Source organism: Rhinopithecus bieti, unplaced genomic scaffold, assembly GCF_001698545.2.
Source record: "Rhinopithecus bieti isolate Rb0 unplaced genomic scaffold, ASM169854v2 scaffold_44159, whole genome shotgun sequence".
NCBI lineage: Eukaryota > Metazoa > Chordata > Mammalia > Primates > Cercopithecidae > Rhinopithecus > Rhinopithecus bieti.
The window spans coordinates 2,267,491-2,288,790 of NW_016818573.1; the positions used below are offsets into that span (position 1 = coordinate 2,267,491).

General features: G+C 42.0%; 1 protein-coding gene across 1 annotated transcript in view; it reads right to left on the minus strand.

The window, feature by feature from the left end:
* Positions 1-599: 599 nt before the first annotated feature.
* KMT5B (lysine methyltransferase 5B) overlaps positions 600-21,300 on the minus strand; it is a 60,019-nt gene continuing 39,318 nt past the window's right edge. Inside the window, 7 exon segments of the mRNA XM_017857316.1 lie at positions 600-4,913; positions 12,709-12,905; positions 16,686-16,822; positions 16,903-16,922; positions 17,214-17,380; positions 19,754-19,863; positions 20,971-21,136. Coding sequence (XP_017712805.1) covers positions 3,430-4,913; positions 12,709-12,905; positions 16,686-16,822; positions 16,903-16,922; positions 17,214-17,380; positions 19,754-19,863; positions 20,971-21,136 — 2,281 coding nt within the window. The 3' untranslated portion in view covers positions 600-3,429.

Genomic DNA, 21,300 nt, shown 5'->3' on the forward strand with positions numbered 1-21,300 from the left:
AACCAGAAACTTAACTGATGACGGGACCAGGCGTCCACACTGACCTCTGACACAGAATGGTGCTAGGTGCTGGGAAAGAGACGTGGAGATTAAGCAGCTTGCTCAGGGATACTCAAGATGTTGCAGAGTTGGGCAAATTCAGGTTTCCTCCCTCTTGTACAGTCATATTTCCTTTCAATAGCAGACGGGAGAAAAAAGGACCCAGGCCAGTTCTGGGTATGCTAACTTGACCAATACGGTGAGGGCGCGCGCGGGTGGGGGGAACCTCCAAGTAATCAGCAACTATTAATGCATTTGGGATGCAAAAGCCTTCAATGTTATTTTGCTCCATATTGAGGGCAAACATTGCTTGGGTTCAAGGACTAGGAGGGTATGTAGTTTAGTGTCCCTACTAAAACAAGAATGAATGTTTACTCTCTCTTCTCTTAAAAATGAGTGGCACCAGACACAAGAGGAGACCAGGGCCCAGAAAACTCAACACTCACAGGTATTGAAAAGCTTTAGAAACTGATTTTACAAGTTCTGTTTTATATGAAAATTTTGTGGAGAAAGTCACCACTTTGATTTTTTTTTTCCAGATACAGTGAACACCGGCCAAATTGTTTTAATTTCCGAATTTATTAAAATGATTAACCTCAATACTGCAAGTGCATGTACAAAATATTTGTAAAAAATGTTTTAATGAAACGTTAAAGAACTTACCTCAAATGCTGAAAAGTCCTTTTCATTCTTTCAGTACAAGGAATACATTGTATCTCAAAAGTATTACAACTCAGCAAAAACAATTTATAACAGTAATTTGAAAATGATTGAAAATTGAATACTTTACATATATTTCTATGATCATCTCCTAATTCTTACAATGCCAAAATCTTAACCAATCATTGCATAAGCTCAAGCTAAGAGTTTTATTGAATGCAACCTCTTCCAAACTGGTCAACGGTGTGTGGATGTCACCATTCCACATGGTGAAGTTCTACAGCAGATCCAGAACAGTTCTGAGGCCCCTACCTTTACCAACGGAAATTCGGTTTCCCTAGAAGGCATCAACAGTGGCTGCTGAGTGCTTGTGCATACCGACTCCTGAGAGGCAGTGATTCACTACCAAATGTCACTGCTTTGAGACCCATGGGAAGGTCAGCCTCCAAAGAGGAGGCCATGATAAAATTAAAACATCATAAATAAGTTACTAAAATTAAGCTTAAAATGAAGAAAATGGGAAATGCGTTTTGTCACTTTTTAAGATTGAAATTCCCCAAATAGCTATTGTTGGTATTCAAATAAGGTTTAAGGTTTAGTCTCTGAAACTCTTTTCAAAACAACCCAAACTAAGATGAGAATAGAAGAGGCGACCCTCTGCCCTCCAGCACCTCCAGACACAGCGTCTACCTTCATCGTCCTCAGTGGCAGGGGTTCACATTGCTATGCAGGGACCCCATGAGGGCTAGATGTGCTCTGAAAAGTGCTCCAGGTGCCTCGGACAGGTGCTCCCGAGAGGCTGTGTGGTCTGCCCTACTTCATTGGTGAAGACCTCCAGACGCAGTGAAGGGGGGTGTGGGGGAGTGTGGAAGGAGGTCTACCACATGCTTTCCAAATGCCTGAGGAGTTTGACTGCACCACAACAAACAAGGATGAGACTATGTAAGACTACAGAAGTAGTTCCTTAGAGAACCAGGAGAAAACAATCTACTTTCTAAAAATGTTCATAAGTCTTATTAATTTCTATTTGGAACCTATGGGCAATCAATAGTCTTAAGGAGCTTCATTTAAATAATATCCCCCCCAAACCTGGAAACTAGTAGGAATCAATTAGTAGCAACAGTAAGCATTGAGATTTTCTCCACTGGACTTTTCATTACTTTCAGATTCCTTTTAATATTTTAAGACATGGGCTACTTTCCTATAGGCACTACACAAATCCCCTAAATTGGTTTTTACTTAGGAACACTGTGTATCAGAAAGTACATGTACACATTTCCCAGAAATAAGAGAGACCTACTGGTGTCAAACACCTGTTACAGATTTATATTCCCAAATTCTCTGTCCAGTGATTTGCAAAATAATCCAGAGAAATGAAAAGAACCTGGTATGGAACATAAAGTAGTAATAAAATTTGCTCATTAAGTTAATTAAAATTAATTTCTCAAAGTGCTTCAAAAAAACAAATTAAATCTGACTCCTTTTTGTTTAACTGATAATATAGTCAAAAAAACTCTGATATTTTCTTAATAAACTAACATAAGCCAAGAACTCCCACTGATGCAGTGCTTAAAACTATATATTTATAATTTCCTATTTTATTGGCATGAATATTTCTAAACTTAAAAACCTTCCTGGTAAGTTCTTTTAATTTCTTATGACAAAAATTTCTCACAACACACAAATATTTACAACATATACATTGTTTTCAGTTCTTTACATTGAATCTCAAAGACAAACTTTTTTTATAGGTTACCACAGAACAAAAGCTGTGACTCATGTTTTTATTTCATAAACTATTATAAGTTAAAGTGAATAGATTTTTTTTAATATTCCTTGTAGCATTTTACAAGTGCAACAGAAAACTTGAAGAACCAAATTAAGATAGCTGTAGTTCATTAGATAAATGTTGCTTGTTGTCATCACGTTGTTCACAGCAAATTTTTGAAAAAATAAGCACCAATCATTCTTGCAAAGAACAATTTTATCTAAAAGGATTGAAAAGAGTTAAATACAAGGTTTTTAATTTACATGACAAGCAATAAATACGCCGTATCGAAACTCATCCCACACACTGCTACCCTCGTACGTATAATGTACTGAAAAGTGAGCTGTCACGTAGGTCATTGTATTTTTTTTTTTTTTTTTTTAAAAAACCAATCTGACTCCCAACCAATGGTTTGTGATATTAACAAAGGCCACAAACAGTACACCTGGGCCAGCAAACAGTGTGAAACTGACAAAACTCCAAGGGGGAAACATCTAGCAAATAAATCAAAAAGCCAAAGATCATTGCTGGTGATATTAGCATACTAGAAACCCTTAATATGCTGCTACTATGATTTGTTTTAAATTATTGTTTAGTCATATATTAAAGAGCCAGCTGATGCTCTTACAGTTAAAAAAAACTGTGTAGCCACATTACTGTTTTCAACGTCCTGTGTGGAAAGTTGCTATCACTGTACAATTTTGCTTGAGCCTTTATTTTACAACGGGGCTTTACCTCTAACTCAGAATTGCACGTAAGAAGGCTATTTAAAAAGTACGATAAAAATTTGCACAAATCAGACTTAAGAATGGAGTCCGTACGCTGTACACTTTCTACAATAGTATGCTGAGAAGTGAGGGACAATAGAAGTGCTGCCACTAAACTTTCAGTTGAGGAATAATTGACTGGAATTTTTTTATTTCTTTAAAGTAGTTATCCCAGGTCAAATGAAGACCAACAGCTTAGGCATTAAGCCTTAAAGACTGATCTTCTCTTCTCCTTGAAGAAATGTCAATATCTATAGAGTCTTTTCCAACTATTAACCTCAATCGCTTAGCTGGAGGAAGAGGAATAAAATCGTCTTCAAAGTCATCATCATAGTCATCCTCCTCTTCATCGCCCTCAGAAGAGGAGGAATCATCTGTACTTTCTTCCTCATATTGACTATAGTCATCCACCTCCATTCGAGACTCCAAGAGAGAAAGAGGATCACTGCAGCACACCCCATTTTCATGAAGCCCTTCTGTATAAGACCCCCTATTTTCCTCATCTCGTTTTAGCTGGATTTTTAATTTTGTAGAACTACTGCCTGATCCTGAGTTAAATCCATTATTAAGCTTTGCTACATAGAGATTGTTATCGTTGTCATGGTCTTTGCTTAACTTGATGCTTATTTTTGAAGAATTCATTCCATCATTCTCTTGGTCATTTGTCTTGCTGCTGCTATCATGACGCCTACGAAGAGTCAATTTGGGAATCCCAGAGTTATTTTCTAGGATTAACTGTGCGTCATACCTTGTGATTCGCCTCTTCTTTTTACTTTTTGCAGTTCTAAAGCTGTCTTTTGTTTTGAAGCTATCTGATGTCACAACTGAACAACCGACGGGTGAAGGAACACAGTCTGTGTAGTTCACAGGCATGCCCACAGTGCCACTGTGCTCGCCCTGGTCAGAATGGGGCCCCATCAAATCTGGTACCGCATCGTCTTTTCCAGGAGAATCACGCACTGGAGTAGATTCCTCTATTTTCGCAAACTGTTTCACAAGTTTTCCTTGTCGTGACTTCTTTTTGGACATGCCTGTGTCACTCTTATGACACTTAGCCTCCCCTTTTTGCGCAGTCTCATGAGCCAGTTCTTCCTCCTGCACCATGGGAGCTGGCTGTGGCTGTTCCCCACTGTCGGGGCAAGGTTCCGTCACACTGCTTTTATAACCATCCAATGTATTTGGTTCAAGCTTGATGTCAGAGGCCTCCTTCAGATTTGTTCTTGTCCTCACTGACCGCCGGGTTATGTAGGTGCAGGGCGAGCTCTCCCCCTGCGAATGAGCACCTCTCACAGGATTCTGTCTGTGTTCTCTCGCCGCATGTCTAGTCAAGCACCCGCTGGCAACTGCGGCTTGGGCTGGTCCCTCTGGCTCCTTATCTTTTTTAATGGGCAAATTTTTATACAGAACTACTTTAGGCTCTTTCAGTACTAAGTTTCCCATTTCGAGTTTTCTTGAAGCATTCTTTTGCTCCAGCCGCTTGCAATGATTTCTCAATTTTATCTTTGAAAGTAAAGGCTTTGCAGGCTTCTTCAGTTTCTTTGGTACCCTGGAATTATTTATATGAGTTAGCTTAGATGAGGTAGAGTTGGAAGAAGCTGGAATTCTTGACATAGATTGCCTCGTTAACGTTCTGCTCTTGCTATTCTTTTTTACACCAACTGAAGATTTTCGGTTAGAAGCTGTAAGGTTAAAGAGAAAAAGGTGAAAAACAGCCTTGGTAACACCAGAGTTCAAGAAAAGAATGCCCAAACACAGGCTATTAGCTACAGCACGTTTAGATTACACAAACGCCAACAACACGGCTCCTGCTGCAGATTCTGCCGGCGCACCTGCATTCCCTGCACTGCTTCTCTTTGAAGTTCTTTTCTAATTTATGGGGCGTTTATTCATTTTCGAGGTAAGCAGTTGCATGGTAAAGGAGCTTTTAGCACCGCAGGGACCTAGATTCCACTCTAAGCTTCTTAATCTGTCATGACACTGGCCCAAACGGAGGCTTTCTTCTCCTGATTTAGGAGTTTCCCACATAAAAGATTTGAAAAAAAGTTAACATGGTTTTTTCCTTTCACAGATTCTCCTTAGTCATTTAAAATGTTTCTAAAATCCATTACTCATTAACCCAAAGGAAGTACAGCACTTGGCCATTAACATAGAACAGAAATATAATACTCATGGGCAATAAGGAACAAATTCTATTGTAATGGTTTCAAACAAGAAAAACAGATCTTAGATCTTAAGAACCACATATTATCACTCTGAAAAGTCCAGTCACTACCAAAAAAGAAATGCACTATTCTAAATTGTCCCCTTCAACTCCATGAAGACCAGAAGAGGCAACCAGTGGGCTGTCAACTTATAAGTGCTGCAAAGCTTACTTGCCCCCGTCCCTTCAGTGACTGCCTAGTGCCAACAATCACAGTGAAGGAAGATGCACGCTGCCAGAATTGTATACTCTCAGGACAAAGGGAGATCCAACTTCTTTCCTCCATGGCCAGGACAGAAAAGGGTTACAACTGACTCTAATGGTAATCCCAACCTGAGTAGTGATGAACATGTTTCAATTTGAGAATGAGTGTATTCTTATCCACTGGAATTATACAGAACTACTAGGTAGAAAATATTTTTTAAAACATAAGGATATTTAGATAATTCTTTTGCTACAGAATTTCTTTATGCTTACAAGTCTTGCCTACAAGGTGGATTGAGTAGATGTGCTGTCAATATAAGGAATAAAGTTGAATGGCTTCTCAAAAGGCTTCACATGTGACTCAAGCTTAAGCTGCTCCTGTAGTGTCTCTGACCTTGCCACTGACTTTCTGCTATGTTAATTTTTCCTCTGTATTGACATTCTGGACTATTATTTATAGAAGTTTATACAAGTCAGTTTCTCAATTACCTAGTTCCTGCATGTCCAGTTAAAAAACTTCTTCCTAACCAAAACACTCCATTTACAGATTTGCTAGAGAAGCCAAGATAACAAAACGAATCATTACCACCTCTCACCAGAACAGGGAGAATAAAAACAATAAAATATGGGTAAGCTCAGCACGCTGCCCACCCAAGTGAGGACCAGGATCCTGCAGAGAAAGTCTCTGTCGCTTTCTACATGCCTGTTTGCCAGGGAAACTGCCATTCTGCCCAGCTAAGCAAGTTAAGTTACCCTAAGTTCAGTTTTTATTGAGAGGAGCAAGAATGCATCACAAGCATTCCAAAAATTATCAAACCACCAAGAATGGAAGGCTCTGTACCTGAGGTCAGAGACCAACCTGGCCAATATGGTGAAACCCTGTCTCTACTAAAAATACAAAAATAAGTCAGGCATGGTGGCATGTGCCTGTAATCCCAGCTACTGGGGAGGCTGAGGCAGGAGAACCACTTGAACCTGGGAGGTGGAGGTTGCAGTCAGCCAAAATCTAGCCATTGTACTCCAGCCTGGGAGATAAGAGTGAAACTTCATCTCAGAAAACAAAACAAAACAAAGAAGGTCCTGCACATACAGACTGACTCGTAAGTGGCTTCGGGGTACATAAACCAGAACTCATAGCAAGGAGATTCACGGTTTGAACCAAGAACATATTTACACATGTGGGCTGCTACCAAGGTGGTGCCCTACTTTTAGAACAGTAGGAGTGAAGTTTGAATATGATTCAATTTGAGAACAAGTGATTTATTATCCACTGGAACTACACAGAACTACGTGGTAGCAAATATTTTTTTTTTTAAGTAAGAAATTTAGAAAATAAGAAAAAATAGGGAACTCTTTGGCTAAAGGGTTTCTTTATGCTTACGAGGCTTGCCTACAAGGTGGACTGAGTGGACGTGCTGCCAACATAAAGACACACTAGTGAAGAAAGGACTGCACTGCTTGCTTCCCTTCACTTGGCTTTCTCAGATGTGGCTACGATGATCCTTTGCTCATTCTATGCCTCTGCAAGGACCAATTTATGATCAGTCTTAGTGGTTTCCAACCTTTTATTTCTCCTCTTTCCATTCCACTCTCATGATGCACCTGCAAGCACCCTTACACAACAATCACATCCATGTCCCATTCTCCACAGCAATCCCTGCCATCTGGGTCCAGCCTGCTCCTCCAATGAGACAGACTTTGGTGATCCGACAACTCGTCGTCAAATGCAGCACACACTCTTCAGCCCTCCCCTTTCATTTCTCTGAATGTGACACTGATAACCACTTTTTCTTGAGAAAACCTTTCTTCTCTTGGCTGTCAAAGAGAGCGCATTCTCCTGGTTTTCCTTCTCCATCCCTGGCATCCCTCCTTCATCGGTCCCCTAGACTGTTATTCTTCAGGTATGTGCAGTCCTAGACCCCAGGTGATAAGCACCCATTCTCCCATGGCTACTACCACTTACAGGCTGACAGTTCCCAAACTCTGGCCAGACTGTCTCCTAAACTACAGACCCATGTCACCAAATACCGACTTGTCTCTAAGCCCCTAAATGGAACTCACCATCAAGTCTCCTGACGATGTCCCCTTTTGAGGTCTCCATCTTGGCCAATACCACCACGACATGCCCAGCTGCCGAAGCAGAAAGCTGGAGGTCCTCCTTGACTCCTGCTCTCCTTAACTGCCTCACCAAGCCGATCACCATGTGCCGCGGAGTCCACCCCTGCAATATCACTGCAACCTGTCTACTCTTCCCTGTCTGGAACACCACAGCCTCCTGCATGAACTATGGCAGTTTTGTTTTTCCTACTGTTTTCCCAACAATCCGTGTACCACCACATAGCCAGGATGACTTTCCTAGTGTATCATGCAGCTTCTGGGTTTTAAACCTTTCAGCAACCTAATGCCCTAAGAATGAAGTCTAAAATTTTAACCTGTGCTCACATCTTTCCTTGCCTGTACTCGTCATGAAGAAAAGCCTTGACTCAAACTCCCCCGTCTATAGAGCTGTCTGAAAGGCCCTCTGCTTTGAATATGCTTCACTTGGCCAACTTCTCATCCCCCTGTAAGACTCAGCTTAGGCAACAACTCTCTCAGGGAGCCTCTCGGGACTTTCTCTGCAATGCCTTTCCTATGTCTTCTTGCAGCACCCAAGAAGCTGCTTCCTTGGTACTTATTTTTACACGTTGGATGACTCCCATTTTATGGTGATTCTGAAGTCAGCTCTCCCCATCCCATCCCTCCTTCCAAGACATTCATTGTTGACAACAGAAAACCAAAGCACTTTTATGGGTTGGTGTCTAAACTAATATAAACGCTCCATTTTTGAGCACAAAATGGATATGTATTTGATGCTATGTATTGTATCAACACAGAGATTTCACTTACATGTCACCAATGTATTCCACATTTTTTGAAAAGCATTTTCTCATCAAAAGCCCTGTCAAAAGGTATGCTCATCAAATCAAAGGGAAAAAAAAAGACAGGCAAAGAATATGAGAAATGTGACAAAGATGAGGCTCCAGTAGAGTGAGAAGTCCTTCAATGTCCAAAGAAGCTGCACTGTCCTGGCAGGGGTTGAGAATTTCAGACAGTGAAGGCTAAAGGAGGAAGACAGTGGCCACAATGACAAATTAAAAGTCAGTGATTTTTAAAAGTCCATCAAGAAACCAAGGACTAGGACCTAAGTGGGGTAAGTGCCTGTGTTTGAGCTTGCTCTGGCACTTATATGCCTCGTATGACTCTTCCCCTAGTGGCTGGGACAAATCTCAAATGCATGGACCTGGACAGTAATTTTAGGTAGGGGTACACATTCTTTTCAGCAATTACTACATGCTAGGTACTGTGCAAAATGGCCACACTCATCCTAATAAACGCCTGTGGAAGGAAATGCAATTAAAGCTACGTGAAAACCAAGCTCGTGTGGACTACTGTGCCTAAGGTCATCCATCTGGTGAATAGAAGAGATGGGACTTGTTAGGCTTCCTGAGCATTAAAATGACTCCTATGCTGCCTGTAAGGCATACTACAGAAGAATTATGGTGTTGGCCTCAACTCATGGGTAAAGGCCCAATTGCATGGCTGTTATGGTCACTTCAGGGTATCCTCAAAATCATAAGGCAGGGTGGCACAAGACGTCCAGCCAGACAAGAGAGTTGTGAACGACACCAAAGCCTTCCTGAGTACTCAGGCTGCACTAGAAATGCGCACCATCAGCGTGAACTAAGATAATACAAGGGCCACAGTCAAGCATCTCCAGAACGTGAGGATCCAGAAACCCTCTGACAGGACTTTAAAGACCTCGGTCTCAAGGGGTTTACTCGGCACAAGCAGCTTTCATCTGACGTGACCAGCACAGACTGCCAATGGCTACCTGGAACAGGGTGTCAGAACTCGGAAGCAGCCCGAAGGCTCAGCAGAAAAGTGTTCAGATCAACTGATGACATCAGTGACAGCGCGAAAGTGAGAAGCAGCGCCCCAGCCTCTGCATCTAGGATAGGTGCTCCATAGTTAAGATCAACTTCTCCCTCTGGCCGATTCTTCCGGGGCTTGTCCTGACTTGTGGCACATGCAGAGATCCGTGTCTGCATCTCCACAGACTGCTTGCGAGTTTCTCTCTCGTCTCACATTCCCTATCACAGCACTAACTTCAGAGGGGGCACACCAGTCAGCGAGGCATGAGGCCTGAAAAACCAGACTCCTCCAGTCCTGGCATTATAATTCAGACCTGTGGACTGGATTTGTGAAAACGGATTCCTTGTTGTCTCTACTTCCGGATGCTAAACCAGAGTCGCACTGTAGCTCTCAAGGTACTTTCCAAAAAAGCACCTGTATGGAGGAAAATGTTCTTCCAACTACTCAGAACATTTCTTTATACATGTGTTCAAAGAAAGCAGTTCCTCTATCAGCTGCTAAATTCTAAACGAACCACAGGATAAAGACCAGCAGCCACACAGAAAAAGCATTCCACAAACACGCACAGCATGTGCATCCACCACCCTGGGAGGAGGGCCTGGCAGTGCTGGCTTTCCTGCAGGCTGTGGCTTCCAGAGCTTTTCTTTCCGACAGGTGGAGCGGATGGCTGAGACAAAGACCAAAATAAATACAGCCTAAGAGAACACATGTAAGAACTCAAGAAACCCTTATGTGAACATAACATACAATGGTCTCAGAGACAACGAAAGCCTCGAGCTCCTTCAAAGAGAGCACTGAGCCATGCCTCTCCACTCTGCCCATGACCTCAGAGTTAGTCACATGGACCCCTGGATTGCTCCAATCATGCTGTGGAAAGGGAATTGGAATAAGGCAAGCACCCCAATACCAGCAGTCACTGCAAAATGTGCAGCTTTCTTCTGTAAGGCTGAGATTCCAGCTTAAAGCAATTATTCCGTCCCTCCAAACTTGAAAGCCTGTGCCTCCAGTTTGTTCTGCTAACTTGTGCACCTTTCTTATCCTGGAGCTAAGGCATAAGCTCCCTGAGGAAAGGGCCCGTCTCAAACATCTTTGTATGTCTTCAAGAACTAGCAGGATTTCAATAAGTATTTAGTTTATTAATATATATTCCCAAATATTAATTGGTTTAATATTAATAGTTAAATATTAGTACACCCAACGTCTTCCTAAAATTATCTGTATTCTTATCTTTTAAACTAAGTAGTATATTGAGTTCAGTAGCTTATACACTAGTAATAAAGTTACTACTTAAGCATAAAACACCTACATCACACAGCCATTCAACATGGGCAACTTTGTGGCTGTCTCCACATACAGATGGCAGCACGAACCTAAGTGTTTTTGTTTAAAAATCACAGGTCTCTGGCCAGGTGCAGTGGCTCACACCTGTAATCCCAGCACTTTGGGAGGCCGAGGCAAGGCGGATCATCTAAGGTCAGGAGATCGAGACCATCCTGGACAACATGGTGAAACCCTGTCTCTACTAAAAATACAAAAATTAGCTGGATGCGGTGGCACATGCCTGTAATCCCAGCTGCTCGGGAGGCTGAGGCAGGAGAATCGTTTGAACCTGGGAGGTGGGAGCTGAGGCTGCAGTGGGCCTAGAGTATGCCACTGCACTCCAGCCTGGGGACAGAGACTCCATCTCAAAAAAAAAAAAAAAAGACACAGGTCTCACTATGTTGCCCAGGCTAGTCTCAAACTCCTGGGCTCAAGTGATCCTCCCACCTCAGCCTCCCATGTAGCTGGGACTACAGGTGTGCCACCATGCCTGGCTTTTAAGTGTTTTTATGTCTGCATTGATAAAATGGGCTTCACAAGTCTCCAGTTTCACCAAGGAACCAGACTCAGAAAACAAATGTTCGTTATGCTGCATTTATTATGAGAATCAACAGTCAACAGTTAATGATTGACTAACTCTTGTTCACTTTGGACATTAACGAAAAAGACTGGAATAGGGCTACAGCACTGCTTTTACGCTACACGGGTTATGCTTGGACTCTGACTCCCAGCAGCAGGTAGATTCAGGAATTCATGGTAGTGACATTCACCATCATGGGAAACACCTTCCCTTTTCTTCAGGATTCTCTGTAGTGGAAGAGAGCACCCAGTGTTGGGCTGAGAACATCTGAAAGTAGGGAGAAGAACCTAAAATAATCAGTATCTCAGAGGGCTCTAAGGTGCCAAGAAGTCTCACTGGACATTTAAGTGCCAACAAAGGGATACTTTCGGAATCACCAAGTCAAAACTTTCTAACTTCCGTCTCTCTCAGAGACAAGTCAGACTCAAGAGTCTACTGCTTTAGTGGCAACTACAGAAAACTGATGGTACCCAGAAAAACAGGAGCAATTAGAACGGTTCCAATATCTCAAAGCTCCACAAACAGGATGTGCTTTCCTTTGCCCATTTAGGGTTTCTTCTCTTTCCTTTCTTTGTTTAGTCTTCGTTCTCTTTTTCAGTTTCCATCAGATCTTGCCCCCACACACCACTGGAATCTCAGAGGTTGCTTCTTTCTCCTTTCCATCTTTACTCCTACTTTCTGGAGTAGCCAATACAGCATGTCACAATACGGCACTGTTCAAAATGCTCCTCTATCACAATTCTGAGTCTGGTACTGGTGGTCTGTTGAACTGAGTCAGTTCGTTTTGAAAAAGGTCAGCAAGCAATGAAAAGGTGGAAGCCTTGAGGCCAGAAGCTATGAATTCCCCCAAGTCCATCATCTTTTCTAACAAACTGGCTAGGTACTGGAATGTACAGAGCCTAGTAATTCTACTCAGTCCTTTTGTCTTCTTGTAGGACCTAGCGACATCATCACAGTCTCTAACACCTTGAAAATGTTTAAAACATATGATGACCTTGGAACATATGACGAAGAACTCATATCCAGTTACCAAGGTATTCAAGAAAAATAGTCTAGAGGACGGTACTGAAGTTGGAGGTGGGATACAGACTGTGCCTCTGTACTCAAATCATGTCTAGAGCCTTGAAGTGCTGCCAAAGCTCACAAGTCCCAGTCTCTCTCAGTATTTAAAAGTTTAAAACTACTGAAGCACACTTTATAAAGCAAATTGTGTGAAAATACTTTTAAAAGATATGCTTATCAAATCTCCCTTACTTACTTGCATTGTTTTTTTCCTGAGTGGTATCTGCATCAGTGTTAGAGCTGACAGATTGACTGTCTGAATTTTTGCTGCTGTCACCTAACTTTTTAAGCCTATTTAAACGTTTATCTGTTTCTCTGAGTCCATATTTGCTATTGATAACAGGAGCAGGCGCAGGCAGTCCCACTCTGGATTTAAAAGCACCAGTTCCCCGTCTGAAAGAGAAAATAGCACAGGTTAAACGAAGAGAACACACTTTCTTATAATAAGCTTAACTGCTGAGGGTACTTGGCTACAGGTTAACAGATGTGATGAGCTGCTGAGGCCTTAATCACCACTGGAAACCCAAGACTTGAACTCACAAAGGAAATTAAGCATCTATATTATAAAATTAACTTTAAATCTATACTTAAAATAATAAAACAACTTGTTATGAGTATTATCAATTGTTAATAGCCTATGAGAAACTACTGGACCTTGTAAAATTAGTTTTCCTTTTTTTTTTTTTGTCGAGACAGGGTCTCACTCTCCCATGCAGGCTGGAATGCAGTGGCATGATCATGGCTCACTGCAGCCTCAACCTCCCAGGCTCCAGCAGTCCTCCCACCTCAGCATCCCGAGTATCTGGGACCATAAGAGTGTACCACCACCACCAGCTAATTTTTAAATTTTTTTGTAGAGATGGGGCCTCACTATGTTGCTCAAGCTGGTCTCCAACTGCTGGGCTCAAGGGATCTTCCCAGCTGGATCTCCCAAAGTATTAGATTTACAGGCGTGAGCCACCACACCCAGCCTTTTAATAAACATTGCCAGATTACTTTGCCAAAGGAATAGAGTAAATCATGGTCCTACTAGCATGGTATAAGTTCCTGTTTCTCCACATCCTCACCAATGGTACATTGTACTCCTTAAATTTTGCCAAAGTGGGCCGGGCACAGTGGCTCACACCTGTAATCCCACCACTTTGGGAGGCTGAGGTGGGTGGATCACGAGGTCAAGAGATAAAGAGACCATCCTGGAAAACATGGTGAAACCCTATCTCTACACAAAAAAAATTAGCCGGGCGTGATGGCGGGCGCCTGTAGTCCCAGCTACTCGGGAGGCTGAGGCAGAAGAATCGCTTGAACCCGGAAGGTGGAGGTTGCATTGAGCCAAGATTGCACCACTATACTCCAGCCTGGCAACAGAGCGAGACTCGGTTTAAAAAAAAAAAAATTTTTTTTTTTTTTCCAAAGTGATGAGTGAAAATGAGTACCTAATCTTGTTTTAATCTCCTTGTTTATGGCCATTTTTTTTTCCTGTGAAGCATCTCTGCATCTCTTTCTCCTTTACCTTTTTTCCTATTTGACTGTCTTTTCCTTATAAGCTTATAGGAGCTTTTCGTTATTAGAATTTTTTTTTTTTTCTGCGACACAGTCTTGCTGTGTCGCCCAGGCTGAGAGTGCAGTGGTGTGATCTTGGCTCACTGCAACCCCTGCCTCCAGGGTTCAAGCGATTCTCCTGCCTCAGCCTCCTGAGTAGCTGGAATTACAGGTGTGCACCACCATGCCTGGCTAGTTTTTGTATTTTTAGTACAGATGGGGTTTTGCCATGTTGGCCAGGCTGGTCTCAAACTCCTGACCTCAGGTAATCCACCTGCCTTGGTCTCCCAAAGTGCTGGGATTATAGGCGTGAACCACATGTGCATGGCCTTTGCTTTAAATTTTCTAGAGTACAATGTGCAGTAGTTGTGAACATACTACAACTACTATTGTCAGTACAGCGTAGCACAGAAACATGCTTCAAATGTATCCTGCAGAGTCTAGCGCAACTCAGTGTCTGCACACGACTCCATCCATTCTTGCTTCTTCAAAGAGCCTCTTCCTTTTACCCTCTGGCTCTCAGCACAGTGTGTGTCCCCTTCACTGAACTGCCCTGACAGCTGGCACTGTGCTGGTCTTGTTTATCCTGCACATACCTGGCCTAACATTAAGTAACTGCTCCGTTAATATGTAATGAATAACGGAATGAGCTCCTAGATGCATCTTCCCAGCTCATTTCTGTAAAGGCAGAAATAATTCGGTGTTTCTGAGAATTTTAAGAATATATGCAGCCAATCTTGAAATCAAATTGCTCAAACAGTCTGACAATAGCCATGGTCACTATTCTGTTCCATTTAAAAAGGACTTCCACATGTTTCTATTTCTCACACTAACCCTGTGGAGTAGGTGGGATTATCCTCATTTTCACCAGTGAGAAAACAAAGGCTCATGAAAGAGAACTAAACCGCTCAATGAAAATGGCTATACCTGCAGTTCTAAACCAGGGAAAGAGCTGTTTCAGTGTTGGTTTGGAATCCTGAGTATGTGGTTAGGTGTTTTCAGGACCGCCTCCAAACACTTAATCATATTTATTTACTCTATTCATTTGTTTACCAAATATTTATCAAGGACTTACTATGTGCCAGGGTACTGTTCTGTATTCTGGGGATATAGCAGAAAATAAAACAGATACAAGCCCCTGCCTTCATGGAGCTTATATTCTAATGGGAAAATAACCAGAAACCAATAATTATAGTTAACATTTGTGTATTAACTGTGTGCTATTCTACATGCTTTACAGGAAATAACAAATTTAATCTTCATATCAACACTACAAAATAGGTTCTGATGTTATCCCCATTTTACAGATGGGGAAATTAAGGCACAAGGCAGCTAAATGACTTGCCTTACACATCACATAGCTAATGAAATGCAGAGTTGCAGGATTCCAACCCAGGCAGTCTGATTTCAGATGACAGGCACTTAACTGTTATACTATGTTTCCTCTACAAAATGATTTTGAAACATTATTGAACTATAATTAAACTACTTTATAGGTTAAAGGACTGGTCGAAGATCTAACCAACATGTGAATAATTTTTATGTAGAAAAAGGTAAATTTTATGTCCCTCTGCCCTGGCAAAAATTCAGCAGCACTAGGAACTGGTTTTCTGCCACATCTTTATGGTAAGGAGCCCACTCAACGCTGGGAGAGAGATGGCTACGGTAGCACTGTGACTTTATGACTCCATCCTCTCTCACTAAACAGATGGAAATCCCTGGCTATCCAGAAAGGAGGGAAATGGTGACTGGGGTATCTGCCCACTGCAACCTCTAGGCTGGCTATTTGTAGGTGTTTTAAAGTGGGAGAAGTGACACTAATAACTTTGATCGTATCTCCAAAAGCAGTATGAAGTAGAAAGAATGAGGACTCTGAAGTTAGGCTGACTGGGGTCTGATACTTATGTTTTAGTACTTGCAATGTGGGCACCTCCTAGCTCTTTCATGAATACCTGTGGGAACTGAACAAGGTGAGGTGAGTAAAGTGCCTGGCACAGTGCAAGCTGTGCAAAATGGACTTCAGGTTTCCTTCTCTGTGGCCTGTGTGGTCTGCACTGCCTTCAAGGGGACTCTTCCTGCAGCCCCTGCCTGCCTGCGCCTGTGGTGCTCCCTTCATGGTGCTCTCATGTACAGAAGTCACTATGATGAGCAATATGAATTGCTGGTCCTGCCAATGCAGATGTGGGGAATTTCTGTAAAGACTTCAGGACTCTGGATGAGACACAAAAAACTGTAAAACCAAAATTCCAGAAGACACAGCTTGATAATATGCAAGACGGCTATGAGTGGGGAACTCCACTTGACGCTCTGACGGGGCAGCCCCATTCCGGCCCTGTGTGTGCATGTGTGGGAGCAATTAACCATTCTCTCCTGAAGCACAGCTGTTTTCTGGCCCACTCTTAGCTGGTAATATTAAGATTTTAAAGGGCAATTTAAAATTTATTTAAGGACATTCCAGTGTCCCTAAATAGTTGTGCAGCATTTGACTGTGTTCATATACATTACACCGGCTGCTATGCTAAAGAACATAAAGACTATCTCTGCATTTAAACAATGAAGAGATGTGAGTTTAATCCCCATAATCAGGTTGTTAACAAAAAATGTTGAGGCTGAACATTTTACTTAACACTTTACCTTTCGCAAGTGTAACACTCGCAGAACTCATTATTTTCTCCAAAGAACCCATCTCCATAATAACAAGAAATTTCTTCTCCAGGTTCAATATCTCTCAGAGCCTTCACACATGCTGTATCTCGACCAGTTGACACAAACTAAAATAAAAGTAACTCAGTAAGAAACTCACACCTGAAGCAAAAACAAAATACTTGAAGAAATTTTTTTTAATGCTTACCTTACAATTAGGTCTGCAATCTGAAAAATATCCAAAAGATAAAGTCAATTAACTGTTGATAAGATCAGAAACACGAACAATTACAGAAATCTGAAATAAGCTTTCCATATAACTTTACAACTTTTGATAGGAGTTTAGATCTCAAGTTCAACTAAAGGAATATACATTTATTTTAATAAGTTTGTGGGAAAATTTCTATTTCAAATTCTCCTTTAAAGGAAGATAAAGATTTGACTGAGGTTGACGAGGCCATTCTAGCAGTTAGCAAGAACGCCCAACGCTAGCGCCAACGCCTTGGAAATACAGCTTACCATGGTTTATAAATGCAGCAGGACCCAGCCAGAGTTGAGCACAGTTTTTCCTTGTGGAATACATGACACTGAAGTCGTTTTCTCCATGTCTAAGTAGCATGTTCTCCTCAATTTCTGAAAGTTCGGCAATACAACCCACCAGTAATTCTATTTTGTCATTTCGTTTCCTATTTAAAATATGTGATGTGTTAAAAATTACTAGTAATTAAAAATAGTAAGGCTTCTTTTAATAAAATAACCCTGACAATAAATATCAGAAACTGAAAACTATACTTTAGTTAGCTCACTGGGATCCCCACCTGGCTATCCTTCTCTTCCACCTTGGAGCTCCACAGCCTTGTGCCATGGTTACTTGTGTACCCATCTTATTCCTGCAAGAGAACGGAAACTCAACCAGGACAAGGACTATGCCCCCTATGTCTCTGAACCCCCTGGTGTGGTGTTTTGCAAGCAGAAAGTACTCAAATACTTGCAGCACTGAATTAAACTTTCTGACTGCTGGATGAATGAAGCAGGCAGGGACCAGTGGCAGTAAAGGTTATGAGGATCCGGAATTGTGGTGCCACTCTTTAGAGCACACCATCCACTAGGAATGTAATGCAAGCCAAATTTTCAATCTTAAATTTTTTAGCAGCCACATTGAGAAAGTTAAGTGAATACAGGTGAAATTACTTTAACAACATATTTTATTTTATTTGAGATGGAGTCTCCCTCTGTTGCCCAGGCTGAAGTGCAGTGGCGTGGTCTCGGCTCACTGCAATCTCTGCCTCCTGGCTTCAAGCGATTCTCCTGCCTCAGCCTCCCAAGTAGCTGGGACTACAGGCGTGCACCACCACACCCAGCTAATTTTTTTTTGTATTTTTACTAGAGACGGTGTTTCACCATGTTGGCCAGGATGGTCTTGATCTCTTGACGTCATGATCTGCCCACCTCGGCCTCCCAAAGTGCTGGGATTACAGGTGAGCCACTGTGCCTGGCCAACAATATATTTTAACCCAATATCCAAAATACGATTTCAGTAGGTAATACAAGAACCACGAATGGGAATAAAATTTAATATGAAATCTGGCGTGTATAGCACACTTACAGTGCTTCTCAACTCAGACTAGCCACATTTCAAGGACTCAAGGGCTGGTCGCTACTGTACTGGGCGGCACAGCTCTAGGATCCTAGATCTCTTCTTTTTTTGAGACAGAGTCTCGCTCTGTCACCCAGGCTGGAGTGCAGTGGCCGGATCTCAGCTCACTGCAATCTCCGCCTCCCGGGTTTACGCCATTCTCCTGCCTCAGCCTCCCAAGTAGCTGGGACTACAGGCGCCCGCCACCACACCCGGCTAGTTTTTTGTATTTTTTAGTAGAGACGGGGTTTCACCATGTTAGCCAGGATGGTCTTGATCTCCTGACCTCGTGATCCACCCTTCTCGGCCTCCCAAAGTGCTGGGATTACAGGCTTGAGCCACTGCGCCCGGCCTGGACCCTAGATCTCAAACCTACACACCCATCTGCAACATAGGGAGCCACACAATCCAACTAGCAGGCTCAATACATCCTGAGGTAAACGAGGCACATTTCATGTATGCACACTCACCCCAGAGGCCTGGCAATAAGGTTCTTTTACCTATTCCATTTTCAGATATCTGACCCCCAAAATTTTTGCTGTAGAAATATTGGAGGATGGGTACATAAGGTGCTACATGTCTTTCCTGGGAGATAGTATAGGGAACAGGCACGACAGGAAAGAAAATACAGTAGTATATATTCTCTTTCATCTGTAATTTTTATCCCTCTTAGCTGGGCTCAACTCCGATTTTTTTGAGATAGAGTCTCACTCTATTGCCCAGGCTGGAGTGCAGTGATGCGATCTTGGCTCACTGTAGCCTCTGTCTCCTGGGTTCAAGTGATTCTCCTGCTTCAGTCACCCAAGTAGCTAGGACTACAGGTGTGCGCCACCACGCCCAGCCCATTTTTGTATTTTTAGTAGAGACAGGGTTTCACCATGTTGGTCAGGCTGGTCTCGAACTCCTGACCTCAAGTGATCCACCTGCCTTGGCCTCCCAAAGTGCTGAAATTACAGGTGTGAGCCAACACCCCCCACCAACTCTACTACTTTTATTGAAGCTGGCATATATATATATGTATTTTTAAGCAACTAGTGCTTTAGGGAGGTTTCCACCCATAAAATTAGGATCATTAAGACTTTAGGCCCAACCTTTCTTCTAGGCCAGTAGAAGAGTGACTGTGGAAGCCAGGTTATCTAATAATGGTGTCCACAGCCCTTCAGCAATCACATCACTGAACAGGCATCCAGAGTCAATAAGAGAAAATGAAAAGCAATTTGGCCTAGAGATGGGATCTGGTTCAACTGAGACTTCTGATTTCCTGATTCTGACTCCAGCTGATGGGCCAAGGCAGCGGCACTGCATTGGCTACCTCAGGCTAAACTCTGGCTTCATTCCTTACCACGAATTTCTTAGCACTTCTACAATAATTTAGAAGATAACTTTAAATTAAATTAAAGGTTTATACTAGTAGAATAGTTACCACTCTTTTGTTGCAACTATTTTGGCTCCATTTTGTTCTGATGAGTATCTATTACATGGCAATATTTCAAATCCACTGTCAGTTGCAAACATTCGCAAATAAATAAATACCTAAAACAGAAAAAAAAAAAAAGAAATTGATAATGACTTTAAATGGTATACCCTGCTAGACTTTCTTAGAATTATAAAAGCAAACCACCCGCAATGATGAAAAAAATGTAACATCTAGCCTGGGCAACATAGCGAGACTATTTCTCTACGAAAAAACATTAGCCAAGCATGGTGGCATGTACCTTTAGTGCCAGCTACTTGGGAGGCTGAGAGGAAGGATCACTTGAGACTGAGATGGAAGCTACAGTGAGCCATAATCGGGCCACTGCACTCCAGACTGGGTGACAGAGCAAGACTCTGCCTCTAAAAAACAATAAAATAAACAAAAAAAGTAAGATCATTAAGTAACAAACTTTATTGTTACTCAAGAGTTTTGAATGTCACAATTTTTCTGATTTTGCAATATTTGCACTACAGTAACTAGCTGAACACCTCTAACCAAAAAATTCAAAATCCTCCCATGAGCATTTCCTTTGAGTGTCATGTCAGCATTCAGAAAGTTTCGGATTTTGGAGCATTTCAAATTTTTGGGTTAAGGGTACTCTCTCTGTATGAGTACCTAACGGCTTGTTTCCCTTAAGGCTCACAATGAATTTCATCTCTATATGACAAAGTTTTCTCTCCTTTTTTGGTTTTAGAGACAGGGTCTTGCTCTGTCTCCCAGGGCTGGAGTGCAGTGGCAAGATCATAGCTCAGTGCAGCCTCTAACTCCTGGGCACAAGCAATCCTTCTGGCTCTGCCTCCTGAGTAGCTGGAACTACAAACTACAAAGGTGCACACTACCATGCCTGGCTAATTTTTTTATTCTTATTTTTTTAGAGATGGAGTCTTGCTACGTTGCCCAGGCTGGTCTCGAAGTCCTAGCCTTAAGCAATACTCCCTGCCTTAGCCTACCAAAGTGCTGGGATTACAAGCATGAGCCACTGAGCCTGGCCCAGTTTTTTCTTTGGACTGTCATTCAAATGACTATGTGTTACAAGATCTTCAGACTGATTAGTTTTATGAAAAATAAATTTAAAATTTCAGTATTAACTAACATTTAGGGTTTTAATTTACTTCACTATTCTTACCCAAATAGGTTAACAGCATCAGTCTTAATAAACTTACATGTTCTTTGAATAACTTCTCCTGCATTTTATTCTTGTTGAGAAAATAGTGCCGTGCCCATTCGCCTGAAGTCAAACATTTGAAGGCTTTCTCCAAGTGTTCATCTTTCTTAAAACGTTCAATTACTTCCTTTAGTTCTTCCTGCCTTCCTTTAATAGGCCGAAATCTGAAAGAAATCAAAATAATGAATGGGTTACCTGCCACAATCCTTGCACCACTGATCCATCTTAAGAGACCTTGAGAAAGAGCTAACACCCTAAAAACAGCCATGGTTATCAGAGCAAAGATCTAAGAGAAGAGAAGAACAAACAATAGTCTTGACTACTACTA